Source organism: Lissotriton helveticus, chromosome 1_1 (genome assembly GCF_964261635.1).
Source record: "Lissotriton helveticus chromosome 1_1, aLisHel1.1, whole genome shotgun sequence".
Taxonomy (NCBI): Eukaryota; Metazoa; Chordata; class Amphibia; order Caudata; family Salamandridae; genus Lissotriton; species Lissotriton helveticus.
The window spans coordinates 1,745,834,001-1,745,858,706 of NC_136057.1; the positions used below are offsets into that span (position 1 = coordinate 1,745,834,001).

The window sequence follows — 24,706 nt, forward strand, 5'->3', positions numbered from 1 at the left end:
GGGAGTGCGTTGGTCAGGAAGGAGAAGTGTGGGAGGGGAGGCGGGAAGGGTAGAGGGAGAGGGTCAATTGCAAGCGGGAGGGGTATGGTGGTTGGGGTGCCCGGGGCAGTGCAAGGAGAGTGATATATATACACAAGGTGCTCGTGATACTTCGTTTATCTATATGAACAGTGCAGGGTGCTCGTGACAAACTATGTACAAGCTCTACAGGTATTTACACTATTTTTACACAGGGACACGGAGAAAGGATAGAGAGTACTCACGTGCCCCGCCGCAACTCTCATCCGAGTTGCGGCCGCTCTCCAGCCACCTCCGGAGGTCGCCACCAGTCCTCCGACCACAGGTCTTCTTCCTCCTCCTGTTCTCCGCTTTCCGCCTTCTCAACGTTCTCCTCTCCTCGTCCACTCTCCGTCGGGGGTTCCGCGCCGTTCGCTTTCTCCTGCCACGAGTCCGCTGGGCTGAACAAGGTCTTGACTGTTTTCCCGTCTTTTCTACGTTCCTGGAGGAGCGTAGTTGCTGCACTTCCGCTTCCGGATGGTTCGGGTTCCGGGTCACTGGTCGGGACTTCGCTTCCGGTTTCCGGTTTGCCGGGTTCCGGGTCGGCAATGGGTTGCGGATCCTGTGGGCGAAGAGAGGAAGTCCAATGACCCCGGGATGCTGTTTGTGCCGGCGTGGGGGTGGGAGACCCCTGTCGCTTCCGCCCCTCTGATGAGGTAGGGACCCCTGATTTTCCACATCCAGTATGGTGTTCAGTGTTTGAGTTTGAGTTTCTGATGAAAAACGATGACTCCGGACCTGTCGAAGGTTCCCAAAATGGATCGTGCCTCATGTTGAATAACCACTTTTTAAACCCTCACAGTGACCAAAATTGCCATTGCTAAAATATCAGCATTAGCACAATTATCACGTTGCAAAACGAGACTGGAAAAACACTCAGTCAAGATTAAAAAACTATACAAATAAAAAACATCTTGTAGTGTTCAGTGGGGGAGAGGATGTGGCACTATGGCCAGAGCTGTCGAATTTGGAACTGGGGAACCGGGTTCAGCCTTCATGACCAGTCCACCAGACCACTCTACTGGGGGAGCATATTGCCATGCTTGACCTTTGAAGGCCCCGAAAGACTTTAGAAGGCCTGATGTCTTAGCACAAGCAGGTGTACCCTAGTGGTGTCAATTGTGGGTTAACCTTGAAGGCCTGTCCACCACAATCCATACTGAAGTTTAGCTCCAGTCTTGCGGGCAGGACTACGAAGCAGCACACCCTAGAGCAATAGTGATCCAGTCACTGTGACTCTGTCACTGAGGTCACATGAACCTTGAGCAGGTTAGGGCAGTGCGAACGATGTGACCGCACTTGGTACCTATTTCGGGTGGGTGCGTAGTGTTTGCAAGTATATTATGGTTTAAAAAAACTTGCTGCTTCCTTCCTGGCCTCCAGCAATTTTCATCAACAATAAAAATGTCATGATAACTTTGGTGATTAATGTTCTTCCTAGAGAGAGATCAAAGTTTTGTCTAGTGGAAGGGTTGACTACTGGAAAGGTAGCATAGATGGTTAATGTGCCTGCTACAAAGAACACATACCATGCAAATCACAAAGTGCACATAATGTTAACTAGGTTAGTAGGTTACTGCTTTTGTCAGAGAGATCATTTTGTTACTTGCAGTCTATAAGTTAAAATCCTAACATAGAACAGTGAGCTATTAAACTATACTGCCTACTAGTATGGTTGTCATGTGGCGTCTACACCTTGTAGTCCTTTGTCTTATGTAACATTTCCTATACTGTGATTTACACACACATAAATGATTGTCTCTGTGTAGTGTGTGTGATGTAAAGTGCTCTGACACCGTACACTGGTATGAGTGGCGCTGTAAGTAAAAATAAATGCATCTGAAAAAGAATGTGGTTATGGGGACTTGAGGGGGACTGTTAAAGGGTGGTAGTGAGGGAGTCTGAGGTGTAGGTGATCATTAGGGGCACCAACAAACATTGTTGCACAGGGCACCACCAGCACTAAAGCCGGCCCTGCTATCGAGGCCAGTCTGCCTCACCTATTGGTACCTCCATTGGCCTTGTTTCAGCAGTAGTAGCTGCAACTTACCAAGGATCGGCAATGCAGGATTTGCATGCACACCAAACTAAGTTTGTAAACTTCACAGTCTCTTCTCCATGCACAAGCACTTTTAACATTTGATACCTGCTTTGGAGCTACTGGAATTATGCAGCAATGGGGGACAAAATGATGCCGCAGTGTTGAATAAATTAGGCACCAAAAAAAACCTGCAGCGAAATGCAATATATTTTCTTATACTTTATTATTTAGACATTTTTACACATGTTAAGTCTCTGCAAAGATTCTGCCTCATCAGTATCAGTATAACATACAAATGCAGCAGTGAGAAAGGTGATCAGTCAACCTTTGCAAAGGGCCGTCCACTTTGCAGCAACTCAAGTCACGTTTTTTAGTAACTTTTTATCCGTTTGAGCTACAAAAATGATTAGTTAAAACTCTAAGATTATACAGTGGATGATGCATTATGTGGCAAATATGGCAGAGCCATAATTATATATAAAACATTTGCAAACTAGGATATTTTGACATTCATGTTTGAACTGCTCTTGTGGAAGAAGGGAGGAGATGTGCTAATGGTGAAACTGGTTGACTTGGAGACAAATGGCTTGTGATTCCACTTTAAGCGTATTTGGGACATTGTGTGATTGGAAATATATCCCACTTTGTGAATGTATTTAAATGCCAATAACTCCTATTAAACCTTACATAATCAAGTGTATCCATTGGTTGAATTAAATAACGCGATAAGCTGTAACTGGTCGGTGAAATGCCAAACAAATACTAAAAATTGGGATGTTTGGCACATTCTGGTCATACCTCTGACTCCGCCTACCGATCCAATCCTTGGGTTATCCCCGCCCTTGGTGCCTCCGCCCACAGTTCCCCTTCTTTTTTCCCCCCATTTTGACCACTGCATACATATAGTGACCCGCATCAGCACTAGAACTCCCCATGTTCTTCCGTAGGAACAGGGTGGAACATGAACCCCATTCTTTGGACGGCTTCACCTCGCGGTGTAACGGTGCCCACCATGGGGGGTAACAAAGTGAGTGGGAACCGCGCTCTTCGAACGGAAACAAGGTCCCTATACAAGGCGGTATTTACTTTGCTTTTGTTCTCTTAACACACAACAGTGCCATCTTCTGTAGCATTTGCTGCTCTATCCCAACCTCCTCCCTTCGCTCCCGGGGGTCTCCCCGCTCCACCATGCAATAAATGTACCACCTGCACTTGGTAAGCGGCACACTTTATTATGCCCATTTGGAGGTGTTTGCGACTTTGTAATTCGTAAGCTGTTGTGGCACACAATTAATCAGTAGTAAAGGCATTTATGCCTGCTACGTAGTCTTTTGTTGAAAACTGAATGCCAAAAGCACAGTAATTGTGGGTTGTAAAAGTATGCTTAACAACAAAAATGCCTTTGTAAATTGGTCCCCAAGTTGTTTTAGACCCCCATACCCCTGAAAGTGAACATTCAGCATTTGCACCACTTATGACTTTATTATGCCCATTTGAAGGTGTTAGCAACTGTGTAATTCGTAAGCTATTGTGGCACCCAGTTACGCAGTAATAAAAGCATTTATGCCTGCTACGTAGTCTTTTGTTGAAAACTGAATGCCAAAAACACAGTAATTGTGGGCTGTAAAAGTATGCTTACCAACGAAAATGCCTTTGTAAATTGGCCCCAAGTTGTTTTAGACCCCCGTACCCCAGAAAGTGAACATTCAGCATTTGTACCACTTAGGATCTTTGCGAGAGTGCAAAGACGGGGCTGGAATCGGTTGGCGCTGGGGCGCAGCTCCCAGGAATGCGTGCAGTCTGTGTGGGCTAAGCCATTTCAGGCTACCTTTTGTCCATGTATCTGAGCACAGATATCTTCTTTTGCTTTCATGCTCTGTGAAAACGAAGATTCTTAGACTACCTGCACGTTATTAAAGCTTTGGTGCTCAATTGATACCGCTCTCACATTTTTAATTAAACGATTTATGACTCACAGTAAAGTCACAACATTGTTTATTCGTCCTGGCTTAACCTGGGCAACCTGCTACCCTGTGCATCCTTATTTTGCTGACCTACATCCGGTTCGAACTTTAGTTTGGAAGTGGGTAGGGAATGGGGGGTTCCTGCTGTAATTTGTATATTATCTGCAAGTCACTCGCTCCAATTCAAGTGTCTGATTAGTCATTTATTGCCTTTAATTTTATAGCACTTAATACCGTGGCGTGGGCTTCAAAGAACTTTGAATAGTAACATTAGTTATTGTTGTTGTTGTATGACTTTATTCGATACAATGTATCATAAAAGTGTACACAATTCATACATCGATTTAAAAGACAAAAATACATCCTAGGTTTTTTTTTCCATTAAAAAGGAGAGAAGTATCACATTGTCATACATACAATACAAAATAGAATTTAAAAACAGTATTTTAAAAGCAGTGTTTAAAAAACAGTTAAAAAAAAGACCATTAAAAACATGAATTTTAAAACATTATCACTTCGATGGGGACCATAGCAAAACAGAGGGCATCTACAGCTGGTCCGCCCGAAGGAGCTTGGATCTGGTTAACCAAGCGCATCCCAGATATTTTGCTGTCCCACAGACTACACTGGGGACAGAGGTGTCTGATGTAAGAATGTGCAGTGCTTCCCTATGATGCTTAGTTCCCAGATTAGAGCACACAGGTTTCAACCATCTCCGTATCGCCTGGCCATACACTGGAAATGGGAGGTGGATTCTGTGGGGGAAGCACAGCCAGGACACCCTCCTTCCCTCTCTCCCAAAGGTTTCCACCCCGCAGTGAAGGCCAAACCTCAGCTTCAGATACAATGACCTATCTCTAGGGGATTCAATGAAGTCTAAAAAAGGTTCTAATTTGGGAGAGGGCTTGGAGTCTAGAAACTTCTCCGTCAGGGAACCATGCTTCAGATTTTGTATTGCTTCGTTGGACACCCTCTCCCAGTAGGCCTTCTTAACTACTTGCTTGGGTGGCGGAGTCTGGCTTTCCCAAGCATCTGCTAGCCCAATAGCCCCCACCAAATGCCTCAATTTTGAAACCCAAGGTATCTTGCGGCCTGTGTCTATGCGAAGCAATTCAGTCAAGCCAGAAGCATAGTTGCACAGTTCGGGGGTCCTTCTGAGGCGTACCCAGAATAAGAGAGGATGCAGCCTTGCTATATCTCTGATTGAATGTCCCCCAAATTCGTGATGGAGAGGAACCAGAGGGGTTGAGTCAATAGGTCAAAGCTGTGGACCATGCTATTGGATATGGGGTTAGATCAGGCATTGGTGTACTTTCTGGCTGAATTGCATAGAGACTTGACAGCGGCCATACGCATGACACAAGAGGGGAAGTGTACGGCTGATTTTAAGTCTGGGAGGGGAGTACGCCAGGGTTGTATTCTGGCCCCAATGTTATTTTCTCTATATATTAATTCATTGGGTGCAAATCTGACAGCAGCGTCTGTAGATGTCCCGTGCATGGGGGGTACCCCATTGCCAGTTTTATTATATGCTGACGATACAGTGCTGCTGTCGAGGACATCTATAGGTTTACAACGTCTTTTAAACTCCTTTGGGAATTTTATGCGAAACTTGGACCTTGTAATAAATGTAGAGAAATCGCATGTGATGTTCGTTGGGAAAGGCAGGAATAACACCAAGACCCTCTCTTGTAATGGCTCAGTAATATCAAAAGTAAAAATCTTCACATACCTTGGTGTAGTGTTTGATGATCTGGGTAGCTGGGCCCCCCAAGTTGCCAATAAAAGAGTGGCAGTGAAAAGGTCATCGGCTGCAATACTAGGCTTTGCGAAAAGATTGGGTGGGAAATCTCCTGAGGCAATTTTGGCGATTTACAGAGCCAAAACTATAGCCATAGCCAGGTATGGGGCAGCAATTTGGGGCTATAAAGATCTATCTCTGATACAAAGAGAGGAAAATAAATTTTTGCGATCTCTCCTGGGCCTCCCCCAATCCACATCATCTTTTGCGGTCCATGCAGAGTTGGGAATGGGATATATAGCGGACATGTTAAACATGGCGCCGCTCTTACTATGGATTAGAACTTGGCTTAACCCCAAACTTACATTGAACCATAAGATTATTAATGATTGTTTGGGGCGGGATAGAGTGGCTGATATCAAATGGTTGGCATATATTAAAACAACCGCAGTACTTCTTGGTCGACCAGAACTATATTTAAACCCGGAAAATTTGAATAAAGAAGATATCAACTGGGTAAAACTTAATTTTATTAAGATCCGAGAAATGGAAAGAGAGTCGATTGAAATCTCTAAACCTACAGTAAGGTCACATTTTATGCTGATTACTTCAATGTCAGTGCAACCATATCTGACTATTGTTACACGTCCATATCACCGCTGGTTGCTAACCAAATTTAGATTTAATCAGGCACATTTTCTGCTGGGTATTTATGAGAAATGGTGTACCCCAATGGAAAATGTACCATGTGAATGTGATAATTTCTCTGATCAGGATTTGATACATTTTGTATTTTTCTGTCCCTTCTTTGTGGAAGGCAGGGCAAAATATATTAAGCCCCTCCTAAGGGAAATGGGGTTTTTACAGTTGAAACCTGCACTGTTGTTTCTTCAATTAATGGAAAATCATCGGGTGATGTTCTGTGTAGCCAATTTTTTGATTGCATCAATCCGTGCTAGACGGAAGAGACTCCAGACGAGTTTAGTTGGGGTTAATGTTTGCCCTATACCTGACAGTACGAACTAATTCCCAGGTTCTGGTTCATTTTACATATATTTTTATAATGAAATATTACTGATAATTGTGTAAATTATGTGTGCTAGGTTAATCCATATGTATTTGCCAATGAATTTTAAATGTACAGTAATTAACAGCTCTGTATGATGTTTCTATGTATTTGTATAGTATACTTTTATGATTTTTATTTAATCGAATAAAGTGCTTTTGACAGCCTCAATTTTGAAACCCAAGGTATCTTGCGGCCTGTGTCTATGCGAAGCAATTCAGTCAAGCCAGAAGCATAGTTGCACAGTTCGGGGGTCCTTCTGAGGCGTACCCAGAATAAGAGAGGATGCAGCCTTGCTATATCTCTGATTGAATGTCTCCCAAATTCGTGATGGAGAGGAACCAGAGGGGTTGATAGGGGAAGCGAGACCAGGTCCCTGTAAAACTTGTTTTCTGATCTCGCTAGCTCTGTGATGTTCTCGAACCCCCACAGTTCCGCCCTATACAGAGATGAAGGCAGGGCTTTCCCCTCATATACCTTGATGGCAGGGGCAACAGGTCGGCTATGGGAGAGGCGCTGGTGTCTTGCTATTGCCCCCGATGCACGTTTGTGATTAAGTAGCATCTTTGACAAGTAAGAGTTCCATTTCATCAAGTTGTTGACCCGTACGCCCAAATAGTCGAGGGCTTCGTCTAGTTCTAAAGGGGATTCATCCAGCTTGATGGTATTTCTAAAGCGCTTAGATGGGGCCAAAGACATTAGCTTTGTTTTAGTTGTATTTATACATAAGCCTTTGGACTTACAAAACTGACTGAACCGATCCAGCAGTTTTTGAAGGCCCATCGGGCTTTTAGAGATCAGGAGGGTGTTGTCTGCAAAAAGCAGCGTAGGTGATTTTTCACCTGCCAGGATTGGCGCGTCGGCAGGATCCTCCCTCAGGTGGTCCACCACCCCGTTAACAAAAAGTGAGAACAAGGTTGGGGCCAAGACACACCCCTGGCGTACCCCTCTCTCTACCATAACTCTCTCAGTCAAGTGTCCCTGTCGGCCCCACCTCACTCTGGCGTAATTTTCCTCATGCAGACGCACAATCAGATCCAAGATCAAGGGAGGGATGCCCAAATCGGACAGGACCCGCCAAAGCTCGGCACGAGGGACCAGGTCAAAGGCTGTTCTAAGATCAATGAACGCCAAATAAAGGCTGCCTTTTTCGATTGTTACTGATTTCCAGTAGATCATGGAGAATCTAAAGACCTGGTCCATCGTGCCCACCCCCTGTCTGAATCCTACCTGGAAATGGGACAAAACCTCATCTTAGTCTATCCAGGACCTCAATCGCATGAGGAGGACCCTGCCAATCACTTTCTGCACTACGTCGATTAAACTAATCGGCCTGTAGTTGGCAGGGTCCCCCCTATCCCCTTCTTGTAGATCGTCACCACCTCGGCACCCCTCCAAGAATCAGGAACAGGGTAGCCGCCCACAATGCGATTCAGGACCCGGAGAACGAAGCGGGCCCAAAGCTCACCGTCGTGGCGTAATAAGTAGCCAGGGAGGCCATCAGGACCTGCCGCCTTGCCAGGCGCGATACCTGTAATGGCAGATTGGACCTCCTTGAGCTCAAAGGCGTCCCCCAGATCGAGAGTCCCAAGTGAGACCAACCATCACCCCTGCTCTATTGTCGAATTCCCCTCCCCTCCCGAGCACAGGCCATGGAAATGCTCAAACCATTGGCGACCTGTGATATGGTTTGGGATTGGGGCATCTCCCTTTCTAGTACTAACATTAATAAGCTCCCAGAATAAGGTGGAGTCCTTCAGCTGGGCGGCAGATTTGAGCTCCTGCCAGTGCGATTCTTCCCATGGCCGCTTGGCTTTATCAATGGTCCTATAGTAGGTCTTTCTCGCTAAGTTTATTTTTAACTGGTCCTTAGCTCTAAGGGCCAAGGATAGTTCCTGTCTCTTTTCCCGGCAGAGGGGAGTGTACCACAAGTTTGTTGCTTGTGTAGAATGTGATTTGCAGCCCCCACTGTCCTTTGTACGGAAAAACTCCCCTATCTTATCAGTGGTCTCCTGATATATTTCAATAAATTTTTAATCCTGCGAGGCCAATGAGGTGAGACTAGGTAGTTGATCAAGCTCGAGAATCTTCAGTTCCAGTAGATCCCTTAGTTATTACCTATCGACACCGGTACCCTTTTTACTGGCCCTGGTAAGATGAGAGGTGGTGATGTGAGTCCAGTTTAGTTTTTTAAAGGGCTGGTCTCCCCCCACCCCTGTTTGTTACATCCAAGGGAGCTTCTCCCCGCTTTAATGTGATAGATTAGTGAGCTATTGTATCTATGCGTCACAATATGCAGTTCAAGCTCGACATCCTTTCATTTTTTAGCTGTCGAGACTTTGCGGACCATTCATTCGGTAATAGTGTTTTTCATCAAACGTTTTCTGAGACAATTCATCCTGTGATAACTGATATGAATGTTCAATAATATCAAGGCCCTTGTGAACCTAACAGAGAGGCAGACCCTCTTTTTAGGTCGAGCCTGTGCAGCGCATGTGCTGCTCTGGAAGGCATGCTGTATTCAAGTATGGACCTGAAGCTCCGCCCACTCTCCGTCCATATGTTTTATTGGCTTGTGTCATTGTCCACTATGAACTGTGGCTTTTCATTGGTCAATAGGCTTAGTAGTCCGTCATTAGTACTGCTTTGTCTTATTTTGTAACCTCCCATAAGGACACCCCTTACGTTTGTTGTTATATGGTAGGCTTTAATTATAGCCTCCAAGCACTATTTTCTTAAATCGCTTTGTTCATGCTCTGTCATCTCTTCTACCGCTTAAAAAAAAATAAAAAAATATATTTATAGCACGGGCGCCTAACGCATTTGCAATGCTAAAGGTCTTGAATTTGCGAGAGTTTGAGCTATTGGCATTGTAAATGAGAATGCCTTTTATGTATGTTTTAAAAATAACACATTAATTACAGGCTTTTTGCCATTTACACTGCCAATAGCTCAAACTCTCGTAAATGCGAGACCTATTGCATTGCAAATGCTTGTTTTAGGACTTATGCCTTGTTCTCATGGTATATAAGCAGGCAGTCGCTTGGGATGCACACATGCCAACCCTCCCGATTCAGGCGTGAGACTACCGATTTGATGGCTAGTCTCCCGCCTCCCGATTCTTGTATTGAAAAACCTGATTCCATGCGGATTGCAGAAGGATGGGCTTAAGATAACTTAGAGCTAAATTGAGTAAGGAAATGACCTCTGCTCTCTGTCCTTTCTCCCCCGCCTCCTGTATTTGCAAATACATTTTAACCTGAGCCCGTCCTAAAGCTACTGGCTTAAATGTGGGTTTAGGCAGGCCCAGGGGCGAGCACTCTGGAAAGGAATGTTGCCTGGCAACGTCCTGCGTAAAAGTATTCCTCGGTGGGCTTCAGCAGGCACTAGGGATTGGTTTCCTGTGACTCGAAGTAGGCACTGCCAGAAACCTGCTCCTGCAATATTGTCATTCCCTTTGCCTGTCATAGCGTTTTTCTGTGCTCCTGACACACATTAAGGTAAGGAAAAAAGAAAAACAAACCCATCAGTAGCCCCTGGGAGAAAAAATGTGTTTCAACGAAGGTTTCTAACTGTGTTTGTTCGAACTTTGCAAAACTATGAAAATCAAAATGTTAATGCCAATCTCATTCACACTTTAATCTCCCTCTCCAAGAATTACCTCCGACATTAAAGCTTAACTCTTTGTCCTCAATTTTTTGGGGGTCTGTTTCACATAGTGCTTACAAAAACAGACCCCCAAAAAAGTTAATTCCCCCCAAATTGTTGTTAGCGCCAACAATGAAATGCTAGTTCTCCCTATACTACAGATGTGGTGTTAGGGCTAGAATTGCATACTTTGGAACTGGAGAACCAGTTTCAAGTCCCAGCATTGGTTCAACATCCTGTGATTCTGGGCAAATCACTTAATCTCCCCATGCCTATAAAAAATGATTGGTGACATTGTGTAATATGGCTGGTGCTTATGTAAAGCACTTCAGTACTTTTGGGTCAGTTCATGCTACATGAAAAATGAACAAAAAGGTAAAACCAAAGCCTTAGCATAAGTAAAGACAAATAGATACCTATTTAGTGGCTGATTTGTAAATTGTGGCTTCCGATCTTAGGCAAATACTTTATTTCACCAAAACTCATTTTTCTTCAAGAGCGCATATTAAAGCATTTTCAAATATGTGAGTTCAGAATATCAGTTAATCTGGGCAGTTTACACGTTTTACATGACACATGACTTGCCTCTTAGTTCACTAATGGTTTGTGCCTCAAAACTATCACTTGTAAGTATTTTGTAGTACAGTGCTGTAATGTGACGTTTTAATGTTAAAGCTTCTACATGTTAGAGAAATTCACTTTCTTGAATTTTGAAGAGATTTTGTCATATTTCACGTGATTTTTGTTGTATGATGTACATAGCAAACATTCTCACTGTTCAGCTCCTGCACGTGCCCTAAAAGCCAAGCCACACTCCTGGCCCAGCTCGCCCTGTTAATTTGCTTGTTCTCCTCTCTTAAGAAAGTAATATCCTTTAATATCAGAGGCAGGTACCCATCTACTGGCTGGCTGAATTTCACAGTGTGCAACTAGAAAATCGGGGATCATTGCTTTGTCCTTAATTCTTGGAGGGGGATAATATAGTCTGTGACATATATCAACATGTTATTTTTGGCAGTTTTACACAGCACAAACCAAAAATAGGAGTTTGGGACTGATTTTGTTGCACTAGCACTATCTATTGTGCGGCTGCTAAAAATAAAATGCTGATTGCCTATTGCACAGGCTCTAATCTCCCCTTTCAAGAACTAAGGACAAATCATTAACCTTTGATGTTAACGATAGTACCTATTGAGTAGCTGAATTGCACAGCGTGAACCTGGAAAAAGTTGTAGATTAATCCCAACTTCCCTGCTCGAGCAAAATGTCTGAGCCATCGCTAGTGCGTGGAATACAAAGCATGTCCCTTTTTTAGTGGCCCAGCCATCTTCCTGTATAGCTTCAGTGATTCATCGGTATTTTGATAACTTTCACCTTCTGCTTAACAGCATCCAGTAATGTGATTCTGTAGCCATTCCATATGCACCCTTCTTCGTTGGGTATCTCTGTGTGAGATTATGAACATTCACTAATTTTGATGACAGAAGACACAGAGCTAGATGTGCATTACACCTACCCTTTAATATATGTATGAAGAAAGTGGTATAAGAATCACAACTCGAGTTGACACACAGTTAAGAGGACCTAGAATTGCTGGAGACCCAAGAAACCACCCAAGGTACGTAGATAGGGAGAGCGTGTACAGTGTGTGAACACAACCGCGGTCTCCGTACAATTCAATGTGTATTTTAGTGCACGGTGCAAACAGTGCTTTAATGTGCTCTCAATAGGTTTGTGCTAATTGAGTGTCATTAAGTGGTTGTGTGCATGTGTATTGTAATGCTGTGTATGGCTTGGCATATTCTGAACAGTGACCCATGTCATATGACGTGTCATTTTGGATATGCTTGTAAAATTGTATGTCAGTGATTTTGTTATTCCCAAATTTCACAACATGTGAACATATTTGAAATGCGCTATATTTTATTGTTTGTAATTTCATCTGTGTATTTATTCCATTTATTTATGGTAGTTTAGGTTTATGTCATTTAGGGTGATGGTTTTTCTTCCATTTCTAGGTGAATTAGACGTTTATTAATTTACTTTATTAATGTTTGACTTTCTCCTATTAGTGTTATATCCGGTCTGCATTGGTTTTCAGAGTGATTCTCTTGCAGTGCATGCGAGTGGCTTACTCCAAGGTTTGGCTGGAGTAGATTTGAGCCTGTCTGGGCAGTTGTACTGCTTGAATAGATGTGGATGTAACTTATGAGCACTGGGTCTGCCTTACACTTTTGTAATAGTGGTTAAACGTAATCATGGCCCTCCTTATTCCCCCTTACTTTTTGTACTTTTCCGTTCTTTTCTCCCACTTTGTATTAGGTATTGTTTATTTTTCCGACACTCTCCCACCCTGGCTACTCCCACACATACTACAAAGTAGTAGGTCTACGTGTACCCGAGTTCTGCTTGTATTGGTAGGAGCCCTACGAGAAATGCAGCAGATTTGAGGTGAAAATCTACAGTGTGGATTTTGGCAAATAGCACTTAGTTATTTGAGACGTAGTACTACAATAGTATTATTATGAAACTCACAAATTGCCTATTGTTTATAGTTTCAACAGTCGTAGTCTCTAGGGCCCAATCGTAAATGTTATCATTGACCGTCAGAGGCAATTGGAACAATTGAAGGACAGTCGCACAAAGCAAATATATGCCTTCATCCAAAGCAGTTCTGAATTACCTTTGGGTTGCGTTCCCACTCTAAACACTAATACTCTTTGAAGTGCAGAGTGACTCTGCACTTCAAAGAGTGTTCGTGTTTATAGAGTGAGAACGCAGACTGGTGCAGAAAATGTTTCTCACTCTGAAGATACAGGCCCTGCCACGAGTGACGCACCTCTGAGAAGCATACACACTGGGTGCCAGCACTGGGCCTGGCTTCAAAAACCTGACGATAGAAATGTTTCTGACGCTAGGCCCTTCTGGCACGCAGTGTATATGGTGGTCAGAGGTGCGTGGTACTGGTAGGGCCTAGCTTTAGAAACATTTCTATCTACATGTTGTTTTTTGACATCCCTTTATTAATGTACACTGCACTTTCATAATTGCTTTATCAACATTCTTGCTTCTCAAATTTGCTTGAAAATGCACCATTTACCCACTCTTTTTTCAAAATTTTCTCGGGAGGGTGCACCCCCGAACCCTCCTTAAGGTGTTTAGGCTTGCAAGCTGTGCTTGCTCGATCGCCGCAGAACACTCCCACAGATGTTTACATCCCACAACTTTCAAATGCTACCAGCCACCACTGCCTGCAATCTATTTTGTGTTACGCCTGACACGTTTCGTGTTACGCGTTATTCAGGTCTTTCCGCCCGTGAATATTTCTCCCTCTTATCGAAGTTGAAATGTTGGCATGTATGGGGATGTGGCTTATTCACGGCCAAAGCGGCGGACTTTGAACCTGGGAAACCAGATGCGAGGCTAAAAAATCCAGTCATTATGGGCAAATCTTTAATCTCCCCGTGCCCAGAAATGAATGTGTCCATCTGCAATGCACCAGGTGTTCATGTAAAGCGCTCCGGTATCTTCGGCCCGGTCGAATATATACAACTCCCCCCAAAAAATGTGTCTCTCTCTGCAAGATCATTGATAACAACGTTACAAGCTGTGACGCTAAGTCTCTCTTCTTTGTCAGTGCAGTGAGTCTTTCTACTTGCTCCGCGTGAGCAGTGACAGCAGAGTTCTGACTTTTACTTTTATTGACTGGACGCTTGAAGCCTCGAATCTCTAATTGCGTTTTTTATATTGCCCGGAGACTTCAACTGTAGCCCAGTGAAAGCCCGGGGTTTCTTTTCCTGTAGGATCGAAATCTTGGTGCTTTATTACCTTTGAAAGGCCATTTGGAAGCGCCATGTTGAAGAAGATCGCGCTTAAAGCCGCAGTCATCTTGAAACGGGTCAAAGTGACTCAGCAGCGGCCATCTTGGTGCGTACCGGAAGTGCATCTTACGACCCTATAATCGCAAACCGGAAGTTCCACTACATCCTCCATGTGTCTGTCGAGGCCTCGTGTTGGGTCCTGGTGGCTGGCGCCGTGAGAGTCCGCCCTGCGAAGTCTGGATAGCCTCCTTTCGGTGGGAAGAGCCCCGCAACCATGGTGCGCAAGGGCAAGGTATGGCGACGCTACCAAATTTCATACTTTACTCCAAGAATATGTTTGGACTGGTGGAAAACTTATACTTTAGCACCAATATATTAAGATGGACATTTTCTGATGGTTGTTCCGTGTTGATATGATGAACTCCTTCTGAGTCAATATAATGCTAATTTCCTGAAATTTGGAAGTTTTTTGTCATGGATATTTATCAAGGCTAACATATTTTCATAATACAAGTTTTTTGAGGTCTCGGAGTTTGCCTAGGTAAGATGTGGGAACGGACAGCGGGGATTTAGGAATCGATTAGGAAGACTTTTTCTTCACTGACTTGCTTTGAAGTGTGCGATCTATTAACTCCTCTCTGCGACACTTCACTCCACTTTATACTACGCCACTCAACGTCACTGCACTGTATGACATTCTCATTTGACAGCACTATACACCACTCCACGGCCCTCCAATCTGTGACACTCTAGGCCACTCTATTCCAATATACAACGCTTAAATATATATTATTTGTTTACATTTAGACATGCTGCACAGCAGCCGTTCTGAATCTCATGTCACATGCTGTGATTATTTTTATTTCAATAGGAAAAATGGATTCCCACCATCTCTTTAAAACATATACTCTCTAGTAAGCTTTTTTTTTGGGGGGGGGGCTGCCTGGTCAAGTAAGGTTATAGCACGTCTATCTTCTTTTCATTCAACATTGCCTTTTTCCTTTGCATGTACTTTTTCTCCCTGTCTGATTTATGGATATTCCACCACCTTTAGCTCCTTGCCATGCCTGCTGAAGAGCCTGTGGTTATGTAGGCTGATGCGCAACCTTTGTGTTTTGATAGTTTGATAAAAAAAAAGCAGAGTAGCTACAATATATAAAGTTCATAATCAGTGTCACTTTACTTTTCAGTCTTGGGCGTTGCCCTGAAGGTAACTTTCCATTAACCAAAATGCATTACACTGGTTATGCAATTTTGAGCAAAAAGTGGAGAAGGCATGTTTCTGTTACAATAACAGCACTATTAAAGGTATTTGCAAACCAAGGGAGGAAGGTGGTGAAAGAAACAAGTGTGTGGTTGTAAGTTAGTGTACATTTACATGTATTTAGAAGTGAGTTTTCAGCATCTTCAGAAATGCACATCGGACCAGGCAAGGCACAGATTTTTAGGGGAGGGCATTCTAAATCTTGAAAGTGAAACAGGACGTGTTTCAGTGTGCACATCTTTTATTGTAACTATTATCATATTCCCCAGTGGCAGCTTATAACTTTGGCGCTCTTTGTTGAATCTTCACAAAACGTTTCCCCAGACAGTCTCATTCACCTCCGCTACTTTCTGGAGAGTTTTGGGGTGATCTGTCAAGCAGGGACCTGTATAAAGAATGGGGTGTCCCAAAACGCATTTTCTCTCTGCAGTTTTCCATAGGGAAATTGAACAGGGATCCGCAAAAACAAATGAACAGAATTGCCGAAGCAGGCACCCACTCTGGTTCTCCCTTCACAAAGTCCCCCCAGGGGCCGAAGCAGGCACCCAATCTGGTGCTCCCTTCTCCAAGTAGCAAACCCTGGGCCCTGAACAGGGACCCACTCTAGGGCTTCCGAGCGACTCCTGAAGTGGTGTGTTTTTGCCATGCAAGTGTGTCAGACAATTACACCAACTTTGTGCTTGAGACGTAAGTAAACATGGACATGTTACGGTTTTTGGTGTAATTTCCATTTGCATCAAATGGCTTCTATCTCTCTCATATTGGACTTTTGTTTTTAAACTGTTATTGGTTTGCCCATGGGAGGCCTGTGTCCGCTTCTCTCCCTGCGGCCGTTCATCATGTTCACCTTGGGCACCGGGATCCCAGGAAGCAGCTTTGGGGTGAGTCCTCGATGCGGCTGTTAACTGCCCGGAGACTGCCACACTCTAGTGCCCTCCGCCGCTGCCATATAGGGATGGATGCACCCCAATTAGGGAGATCAACTGGCATGTTTGCAAATTCAAGATGGTGAGTGTAAAAATTCAGGACAAAAATTCGGGGCAACGGTATGTTCTACAGACACTACGAAGGAGGTCACGCAATGGTATGTTACAGGCAGGGCACCAAAAGGGCATCCAACCACACAGCCCTGAAGTGTCTCGTTTGTGCAAGCTCTCCATTCTTAAGAACTGTTGTCTGGCTCCACTGTACTCTGGTCTCCACAGCTCTGCACTTGATGAGATCAGATAGTAGAGAACAGAGAATAAGTATTCATCAGAAGTTATGTGGGACTGTCATTTTTCTGTGGGTAGCCACCCCCCAGAAAGTTCAGACTGTCTTACTCGACCAGAAACACAACCTTATTTGACTTGCATCCGGCCTAAATGATAAAACTATGATGTTGTTGAAGGAAATAGCCATGAGAGCAGCACTCCCATCCACAGTACTTGGAAACTTGGAGCGCAAATCCCTTGACATAGAATTTCCTGCAGAAGTCTTCTTGAACTCCCTTGTCATAGAATTTTCTGCAGAAGTATTCTTGAACTTTCAAGATTTTGCCATGGGCATCATGTATGGGTGCAACGGTGACCCCCTGGTCTCAGCGGCATAAGGGGGTGTCAGAAACAGGATTGACACAAAGCTCTAATGAGCCTTGTTTACTTTCTATACCTCTCACCTACATCATTTGAAAGTAAAGTCAGGAAAGTTCTAACCAGTAGCAGGCTGTAAGCTAAGCTACACACTTGCAAAACAATTATTTATTTCTGAAAGTGGAACCAACCCTAGTAAAAGGTAGTCTCTGTCACTCCTCCACCCCCTGAGCGCATGAAGGGAGCAAGAAATAAGCACAGCAGAGGGGTAGAAATGGGTAATAGAGAAAAACTATGATGGGATATGAAGGGAAAAATATGGAAGGAAGAGCATGAGGAGGATACTAAAGAGAGAGGTGAGAGACTGAAAGATGGGGCGTGATAGAGAGGGATTAAATACATGAGAGAAGGGCGACGGGTGTAAGTGAAATCTAGACATTTGACAAAGAAAGAGGTAGGTGACAGCAGTAGGTGCTATGGACATAGACAGGTGACAGAGACAGCCAAGAATCAGAGAGAGAAGGAAAAGTGACAAGATGGGATGACAGTATGAGAGTTGTAATCTACATAGAGGCAGATTCCGAAGAGAGACCGGAAGAGAAGAGAGACAGATGTGAGAGAGGTGCAATAAAGAGAGGTTATAAAGACCACTGAAAGGGTGGGGTGGTAGACAGGTGAGAAAGTACAGAGGAAAGAAGGGAGACCATTGAGTGTAATGATAAATTAACAGATCATGTCCTTTTTAGTGAGAGAGAAAGAAAAAGAGAAACTGGTAATAAGACACAGGTTAGAACAAACAGCTGAGGGAGAGGCAGGAAGAAGGAAGGGTGAGAGGTATGGACCTGATATAAGACTGCTGCGTAAGAGACAGACAAGTGGTTATAAGAGAGGTGAAAGACAGGGGAAATAGGTGAAAAAGTGATAAAACAGGTAAGAAAGTCAGTTGAGACTCCTTCAGTTACAGATCTGCAAAACGCAATCAAATATTTTCGCCCAACCACATCCAAGTGGCAGGGAATTCTACTAGAGCCGAGTGGTGCCCACCGGAACAGGTTTTTTCATATATTGTTTTTAAATTCAGACAAACTATCATCCGCTCAATAGCCGATAAAGGACAAACCGAGGCAGGATGAGCAAGCATCATTTATTCACAGCTAGGCTGAACATCTTCACCTTTAGAGACGGAAAAAACATTGATGAGGTTTCTTGAATCATAAACATCATGTACCGAATTACATGCTGTGATCTTGATATATTTTGCTCCTGCTCTCAGGAAGACTAAGGGGCCCATTTCATGTTAGATTGGATATTGTTCTCCAGATTCCAGCTTTACTGAGTGCAGAAATGCCGAGAGTAAAAAACAAATGTGTTTTCGTTGAATGTGCAGGTACAAGGCTTCAAATCGGGACACACATGTAAAATTGAACTTGGTAATTCCAGATCAAGCATGATTTCCCTGATTTCGGACCCAATAACTCGTGACCCCTAGTAATTGGGGAAGACAGTGACTGAAGTCATTACCTTCGACCCAGTATCCCCTCACTTCGTTAACAAACATTCCTCTTATCTAAAGAGTGAGGCGTAGTTTGAAGGGGAAACGTGCAAGAGAAAGCTAGAGATCCTAGGAATGAGTACACTTGGGGAAACTGTGAAAACAGCATACAAACTTAGATGAACTGGAAATAAACGCACACACTCGAAAAAGAACGGTAAAAAGCAGATTTATTAAATTTATCGACAGTTTGAGACTTTCTTTGCAAAGGGTAACAAAGTCCATGGCTGACTCTGTGGTCCAGAAACTGGGGCTGAGAGAGTCTACAGGCCTGGGAAACGACATCACTCTTCCAAAAATGCAGGATTCGGACCCTACAAACACAAAACCTAAAGCGTGCTTCTGCACGTACTATAGTAATGTTAAGTTGGTGCCCAAAAGCTGTTCTCATTGGCCCTGAAGCATCGGTGCCAATGAAAACAGTCCTGCAGTGGAGCCTGGAGCACTAGGATTGGCTGAAGGCTTTCAAGCCAATCCTAGGTTATCCACACAACGTTTTGGTCAATCATTGAAGAGTGAAAGCCACAACATTATTGGCTGTCACCCAAAATCATCAGAATTACGGACAAATGGCGTCCGTTAAAGATGTCACGGACAGAGGGTGAAAATTCCGGACTGTCCGTGAAATTTACGATCGGTTGGTCACCCTAGCCCCAATAAAGTTCTGTACGGTATCTCTTTCCACTGCTTTCGCTGCCTACGCCACTCTGTGATGAAGAAAATAGCAGTGGAAAATGCCTCTGAGCCAGAGGAGGTCTGCCCCAGCCTAATAGCCGTAGAGAGCGAACCTTGGCCAGCATCGATCGATGGGTCCAGGATTACCATAGCTGGCAAGCAGTTGTCTGGCAGTTGCCTTTAGCAATGCACAACCATTGTTCGCGCCTTCCTCCAGGGAACTGTACCCGGGGGTCCCTGGGCTATGCTGCAGCCAGATCCGCCTCTAACATCGTCTCTTGTACATCCATCTCTCCCTTGTTTGTCTTGTGACTGGCCCTGCACAAAGGGTGCCCTTTCTGTCCATGTCTGTTCCCTTCGTGCCCTCAGCCTGCTACTTCTGTCCATTCCTGTTGCCTAGCTCCCCCTGACCGTACTATACTCCTCCCACATCTCCTACCACCTGTCTGCTTTGCTAACCCTGCCCCTAACTGTGTTCTTCCTCTGTGACTACCCCTGCCTGCCTGCCAACAGATAGTCCCTGTATGCTAATTCATGACCCCTTTTGCTCCTGCCTATCCGCTGCCTGCCATGGAAGCGATGGGTGACTTCTACCACTGCCCCTGTGGATGCGGTGGAGTAGGCCATTCACTGCTGTCTCCTGCTGAGTAGAATGGCATCCTCTATTCTAGAGGTAGGCAAGTGAAGAAATTAGCATGCAAGCCGAGCCAAGCCACGGTCTGGCTTGGCTCCTAGGGTCCGGACACGTATATGATGTAATCATGCAGCAAATGTTGTATAAAAATATGATAACGTCACTTTAAGATTCAATCAACTACATTTCGGTGATATACAGGTGTTTCACCATAGCACAACAGACTAATTAACTACGTACTAGTACTACAGACTATATAGTCACCTAATGCACTTGTAGTCTCACTTACGTTCACAGTAGCTAGCACCAAGACTCTCAAAGGTATTTGTACGCTTACCAAGTTAATGTATCATAACATCATTGAAAGGCATCTATTGAAAGTTGTCATTTATTAATATTCATGTATCTCTATTCGTGCCCCTCCACCGTTATGATGTAATTGCTACACTAAGAGGCAAGTCACTTGTCATTTGCGCCCTTCATATTTCCTGGATTCTTATCATGGAGAAACACTTTGCTCTGTGGCATAGGCCAGGTTCTGGGTACAGGCGGCCAGGCAGTGTGTTTTGATCCTATCACCATGTCTGGTCTCTTGACAGTGCTGTCTGTCCTCGTTACCTGTTACACACAATTTACTGCCCTTGCACTGCAATGTAGTCCACTTCAGTGCCAGGACTGTTAGGGGAATCTGTGTTTTCTTTAAATTTATTTGTAGTGGCACTTTTTTTTTTGGGACAACCATATGCATGCAGCCTTAGATGGCAATCATATTTTTTTTGTCTTTAAATGTTGAATTGCTGTTGCACGTTTGAAAAAATGATTAAATAAAATATGCAGGGTTGCTAGTGCTAGCTCTTCAATTCCAGGCGGCACAGGACCTAGGATAATGCGCGGCATGGCTAAACACTTATAAGGTCGGAACATCCTAAAACGTTATTTGATTAATCCAAAACTCCACATTTCCGTTCTTTTTTCACTACTCAGATTTCACTAATTTCTTTTCTCTTTGATTTTGTACTTGCTCGCTGGCCCTCTTTCTTTTATCTTAAATCCTTACATATCTTCTTGCTTACTTGCTCATTCTCTTGTGCTTTCCTGAATTGATTTTCTCTCTCTTTATCCCTTTCGATCACCTGTTCAAACATTAGTTTACCATATCCGTCTTACACCTGCTCACCAAACTGAAACCTACAACAAAAATAAAATATTAATCACATAGCCGAAACCCATTGCATTTACCAAATCAAAATCCGTTCATTGGTTTTTTGTAGTAATAAAGTTCAAAATGTATTTATATCTCATACCGCAGAGGATTCGCAGAGCCAACAGATCAGAATATATGATCTGACTGCTGCCACCACTTCAATAAGGATTTGGGGAAGCCATTTTAGGATTCTGGGACATGGTCACCTGTCCTGCAAAAAGGTGAAAAAACCAATTGGGGTGCAGGGCATGACAACCCCAATCCCCTGCACCCCCAAAAGCTAACTTCTCCCCAGAGACCGATTTCCACCGGCGCTAGTGTTGGTTTTTTTCTTTCTATTTTTGTTGAATGAGGAGGGGGCCGAAGCCCAGAGAAGGGGGACTTTAAAAAAAATTCAGTCACTCGGCAGCACCCACAATGGGTGCTGCCCAGGGAACTGGCAAAGGCATTAGTGGGGGCCCTGGGGTTACCCTTGTGGCCCCCAACATAAAAGATGTGGGTGTCCCTTGGGGGGCCAGGACACCTCCAAACATAATTACCGCCCCCAAAAAAAATTCCAGAAAGAATAGTCACTGGTGCAGCTCATTTACTGTTCAGTGCTCTGAAAAGAAGAGTTCCATAATGTCCTTTGTGAGCTAATTTAAACTTAAGTGTATAGTGGTGCATTAATCTGGACTAGGGCACCACCTGCGGCATATTTTTACACGTTGTGGTGGGCTGCAGGGAGTACAGTAGCCACCTAGAAATACTAAACCGTATGTTATGTAGATCCCACGTAAAATTACCCCTGTAAAACTTAATATTTTTAAGCATAGCCAGAGCTGAAGCTTTTGCTCTACAGTTTGGGAATGCAGGTTAGTTGTTATGGCTGCATTATGTAGCTTAGCGACTCGGACAGCTTTTTAATGTTGTGTTAGCTATAAATGCTTTATTTAAATATTTGAGTCATGGCAGTGACCCCTTGACAAAACCAATAGGGTCAGCTTTTATATATTAACCATGCCTTATATAAAAAAAAAGTAGAAATTCTCTGGAGAAAAAAACAAAGGTTAAAGTGCCATTATAGTTAAGTAAAAATGTCAGTTAAAACATACAATGTTAAACTAGCAAAACCGGTGAAATTCAGCAGTTATAGTTACTTGAGGTAACTATAACACGTGCCCCCGGTATGAACAGCGTTGTCATCAATGGTGTAATTTCAGATGTCACAGTGATGATATCACTGAGGTCATAGAACAGGCCGTGAGTGACTATTTGGGTCAATTAACAGTGCATGGCGAGGGCGCAAGTTATAGTTACTTTGCTTATTGCTGAGGTCTGCAATACTGATTAACTTTTCCTTGTTCATTGACTTAATTAATAGATCTGTTCAAACTGTTAATTTTTGTACTTCTAGACGAAAAATCAGAAGAAGTCCCGGGCTAGTGCTATCCATGTTGCCAAGGAGGAGTACTCGTCTGTGCCACATTCCTTTGTGTTCCACCGGGGTCAGATTGGCAAGAATGTGCATGAACTCATCTTGAACATGAAAAGAGTGATGGAACCCTTCACTGCAACTTCACTTAAGGTACACTATCTCTGAGTGTTTAAAGTGTGCCCCAGTGAGGGTATCGTTGCACATTGGCAGTGAACGAACGTTCTTATTGTCAGTAGTTGGTAGAAATACTACATTGCATTTATTGCATGACTGCTTCAAAATTGACCAATGTGACAGGGTTGTTGCCGAACATACTCACAAGGCATGTTTTTTGGCATGCTAAAATAATCCCCAGATTTAATGTAACTTTAAAAATTGCTAGGGCTTTTATTTCTGTACCTAATATGTATCTCAGTTACTTGCATGCTGACCTGACTGTCCACTGTCATCACACATCGATGAAAAACAAGTAAGGTAGCTGGGTTGGGTGCAGATGATGATGCCACATGTAGACTGAGGTACCTGTGACTTCTTTCAAAGTAAACGCACTGATGCATCCATGACAGGTTTTTCTCTTTCCCAAAGTAATGGTGATGCTGAATTGTTTTCACGTCAAGTGTCGCTGCTCAGTTATGCCAGTCTCTGGACCAGATTAGGTCCACTTCCCCCAAATTCCCTGACAGCAACATTGATATCAGTGCCTAAATAGTAACTGGTAGTGGTAGACTGTTAACAGACAAATCGTAGCGTAACATTTAAGTGTAGGTGAACAGCTCAGAGTTCGTCATCTTATTTTCAACTCTTCAGTGTCTCATGTCTGTTGGGTATAGCTCCTCTGTGCCTTTTTTTTCTTGGTATTGAGGTACTTGTGTCCTGCTTTTAAATAGAAAGTAACATTTGTTCAATTATCAGAGTGCAAATAAAAACATAAACTCGATAAACAAGCTGAACCTGATTTGGGGGGAAAAGCCCCCATCCCATGCCTTGTTTGTTGAAATAGGAAGGGTCCTTTGAATTTGGACAGAAAAATCTCATTGTAGAATAGTCTATTTTCTCAGTTTGCTTTGCTCGTTTTTTGTAGCTGAAACTACATCTTTCAGTTTATAATTACACTGTTGTGTGTGACTTATTCTTTCCTAATTGTTTCTTCATTTGTTGTTCTGCTCGATGGTGGTTTTAGGTCCGAAAGAAGAATGCTCTCAAAGACTTTGTCTCAGTGGCTGGTCCTCTCGGTGTGACTCATTTCCTTGTGTTCAGCAAAACCTCAACTGGTGTAAATTTTGTAAGTAGAAGTGTTATTGAAATGTCGCTTTCTAAGAATTCAGTGTGATGATCGAAAATTTGCTGAAGACACTCAACAGTTGGGTAATCAGAATGATCTTCTATAGAGTGTCAACAGAGAAATGTCCTCATGCTCCAGTGCCGTTTGGTGAGAGAATACCTTTTCACACCTTTTGAATAATAGTGGAACACCCATAACAAAAAAAATGTATAGCAACTTTTTTTAGTAGCTGCAACACACCAAATTGAAAATAAAAAAACCCTTCTGTGCCTTATTTGCGGCATGACCCTTCCTTTTTGTATGCCATTATCAACAAGACTCTCGTGACGCCCTTTGCCTGAAGCAGTTCCAAAGCTCTTCCTCTTTTGGGGCAGCATGTAAAAAGTTTTCAAACGCCACCCACCCCTACTCTCCCAAGTGCATCAGGTCTGTTGATTTTTCTATATGGTACAGCCGTAGAAGTTTTACAGAGTTTGAGAAAGATTCTGATCTGAGTGGATTTATAGGTAACACTTTAAGATGAAGCATATCCTCTAACATATGGATTTGTAAGTCCACAATGTTATATTACTTTGCAGGGGTTGCTAGAGCAGACTATCGTTTATTTTCCCGTATTATAATTAAAGACTTTAGTGGTACCATACAGCTGTTATAGTCACTGTGTTCTGATTTATCACACAATAAACAACATAACATGGTATTGCAGTTATAATCGACGGATGGTTAAGGAATTATCTTAAGTGTTAAAACTCCACCCATCTCACCCACT

General features: G+C 43.4%; 1 protein-coding gene across 1 annotated transcript in view; it reads left to right on the plus strand.

Moving 5' to 3' along the window:
- Positions 1-14,152: 14,152 nt before the first annotated feature.
- The window catches only part of PPAN (peter pan homolog), a 150,805-nt gene continuing 140,251 nt past the window's right edge, over positions 14,153-24,706 (plus strand). The window contains exons 1-3 of the mRNA XM_078639937.1: positions 14,153-14,630; positions 22,635-22,805; positions 23,836-23,937. Of these exons, the coding sequence (XP_078496063.1) occupies positions 14,613-14,630; positions 22,635-22,805; positions 23,836-23,937 (291 nt within the window). The 5' untranslated portion in view covers positions 14,153-14,612. The remainder of the gene's footprint in view (positions 14,631-22,634; positions 22,806-23,835; positions 23,938-24,706) is intronic.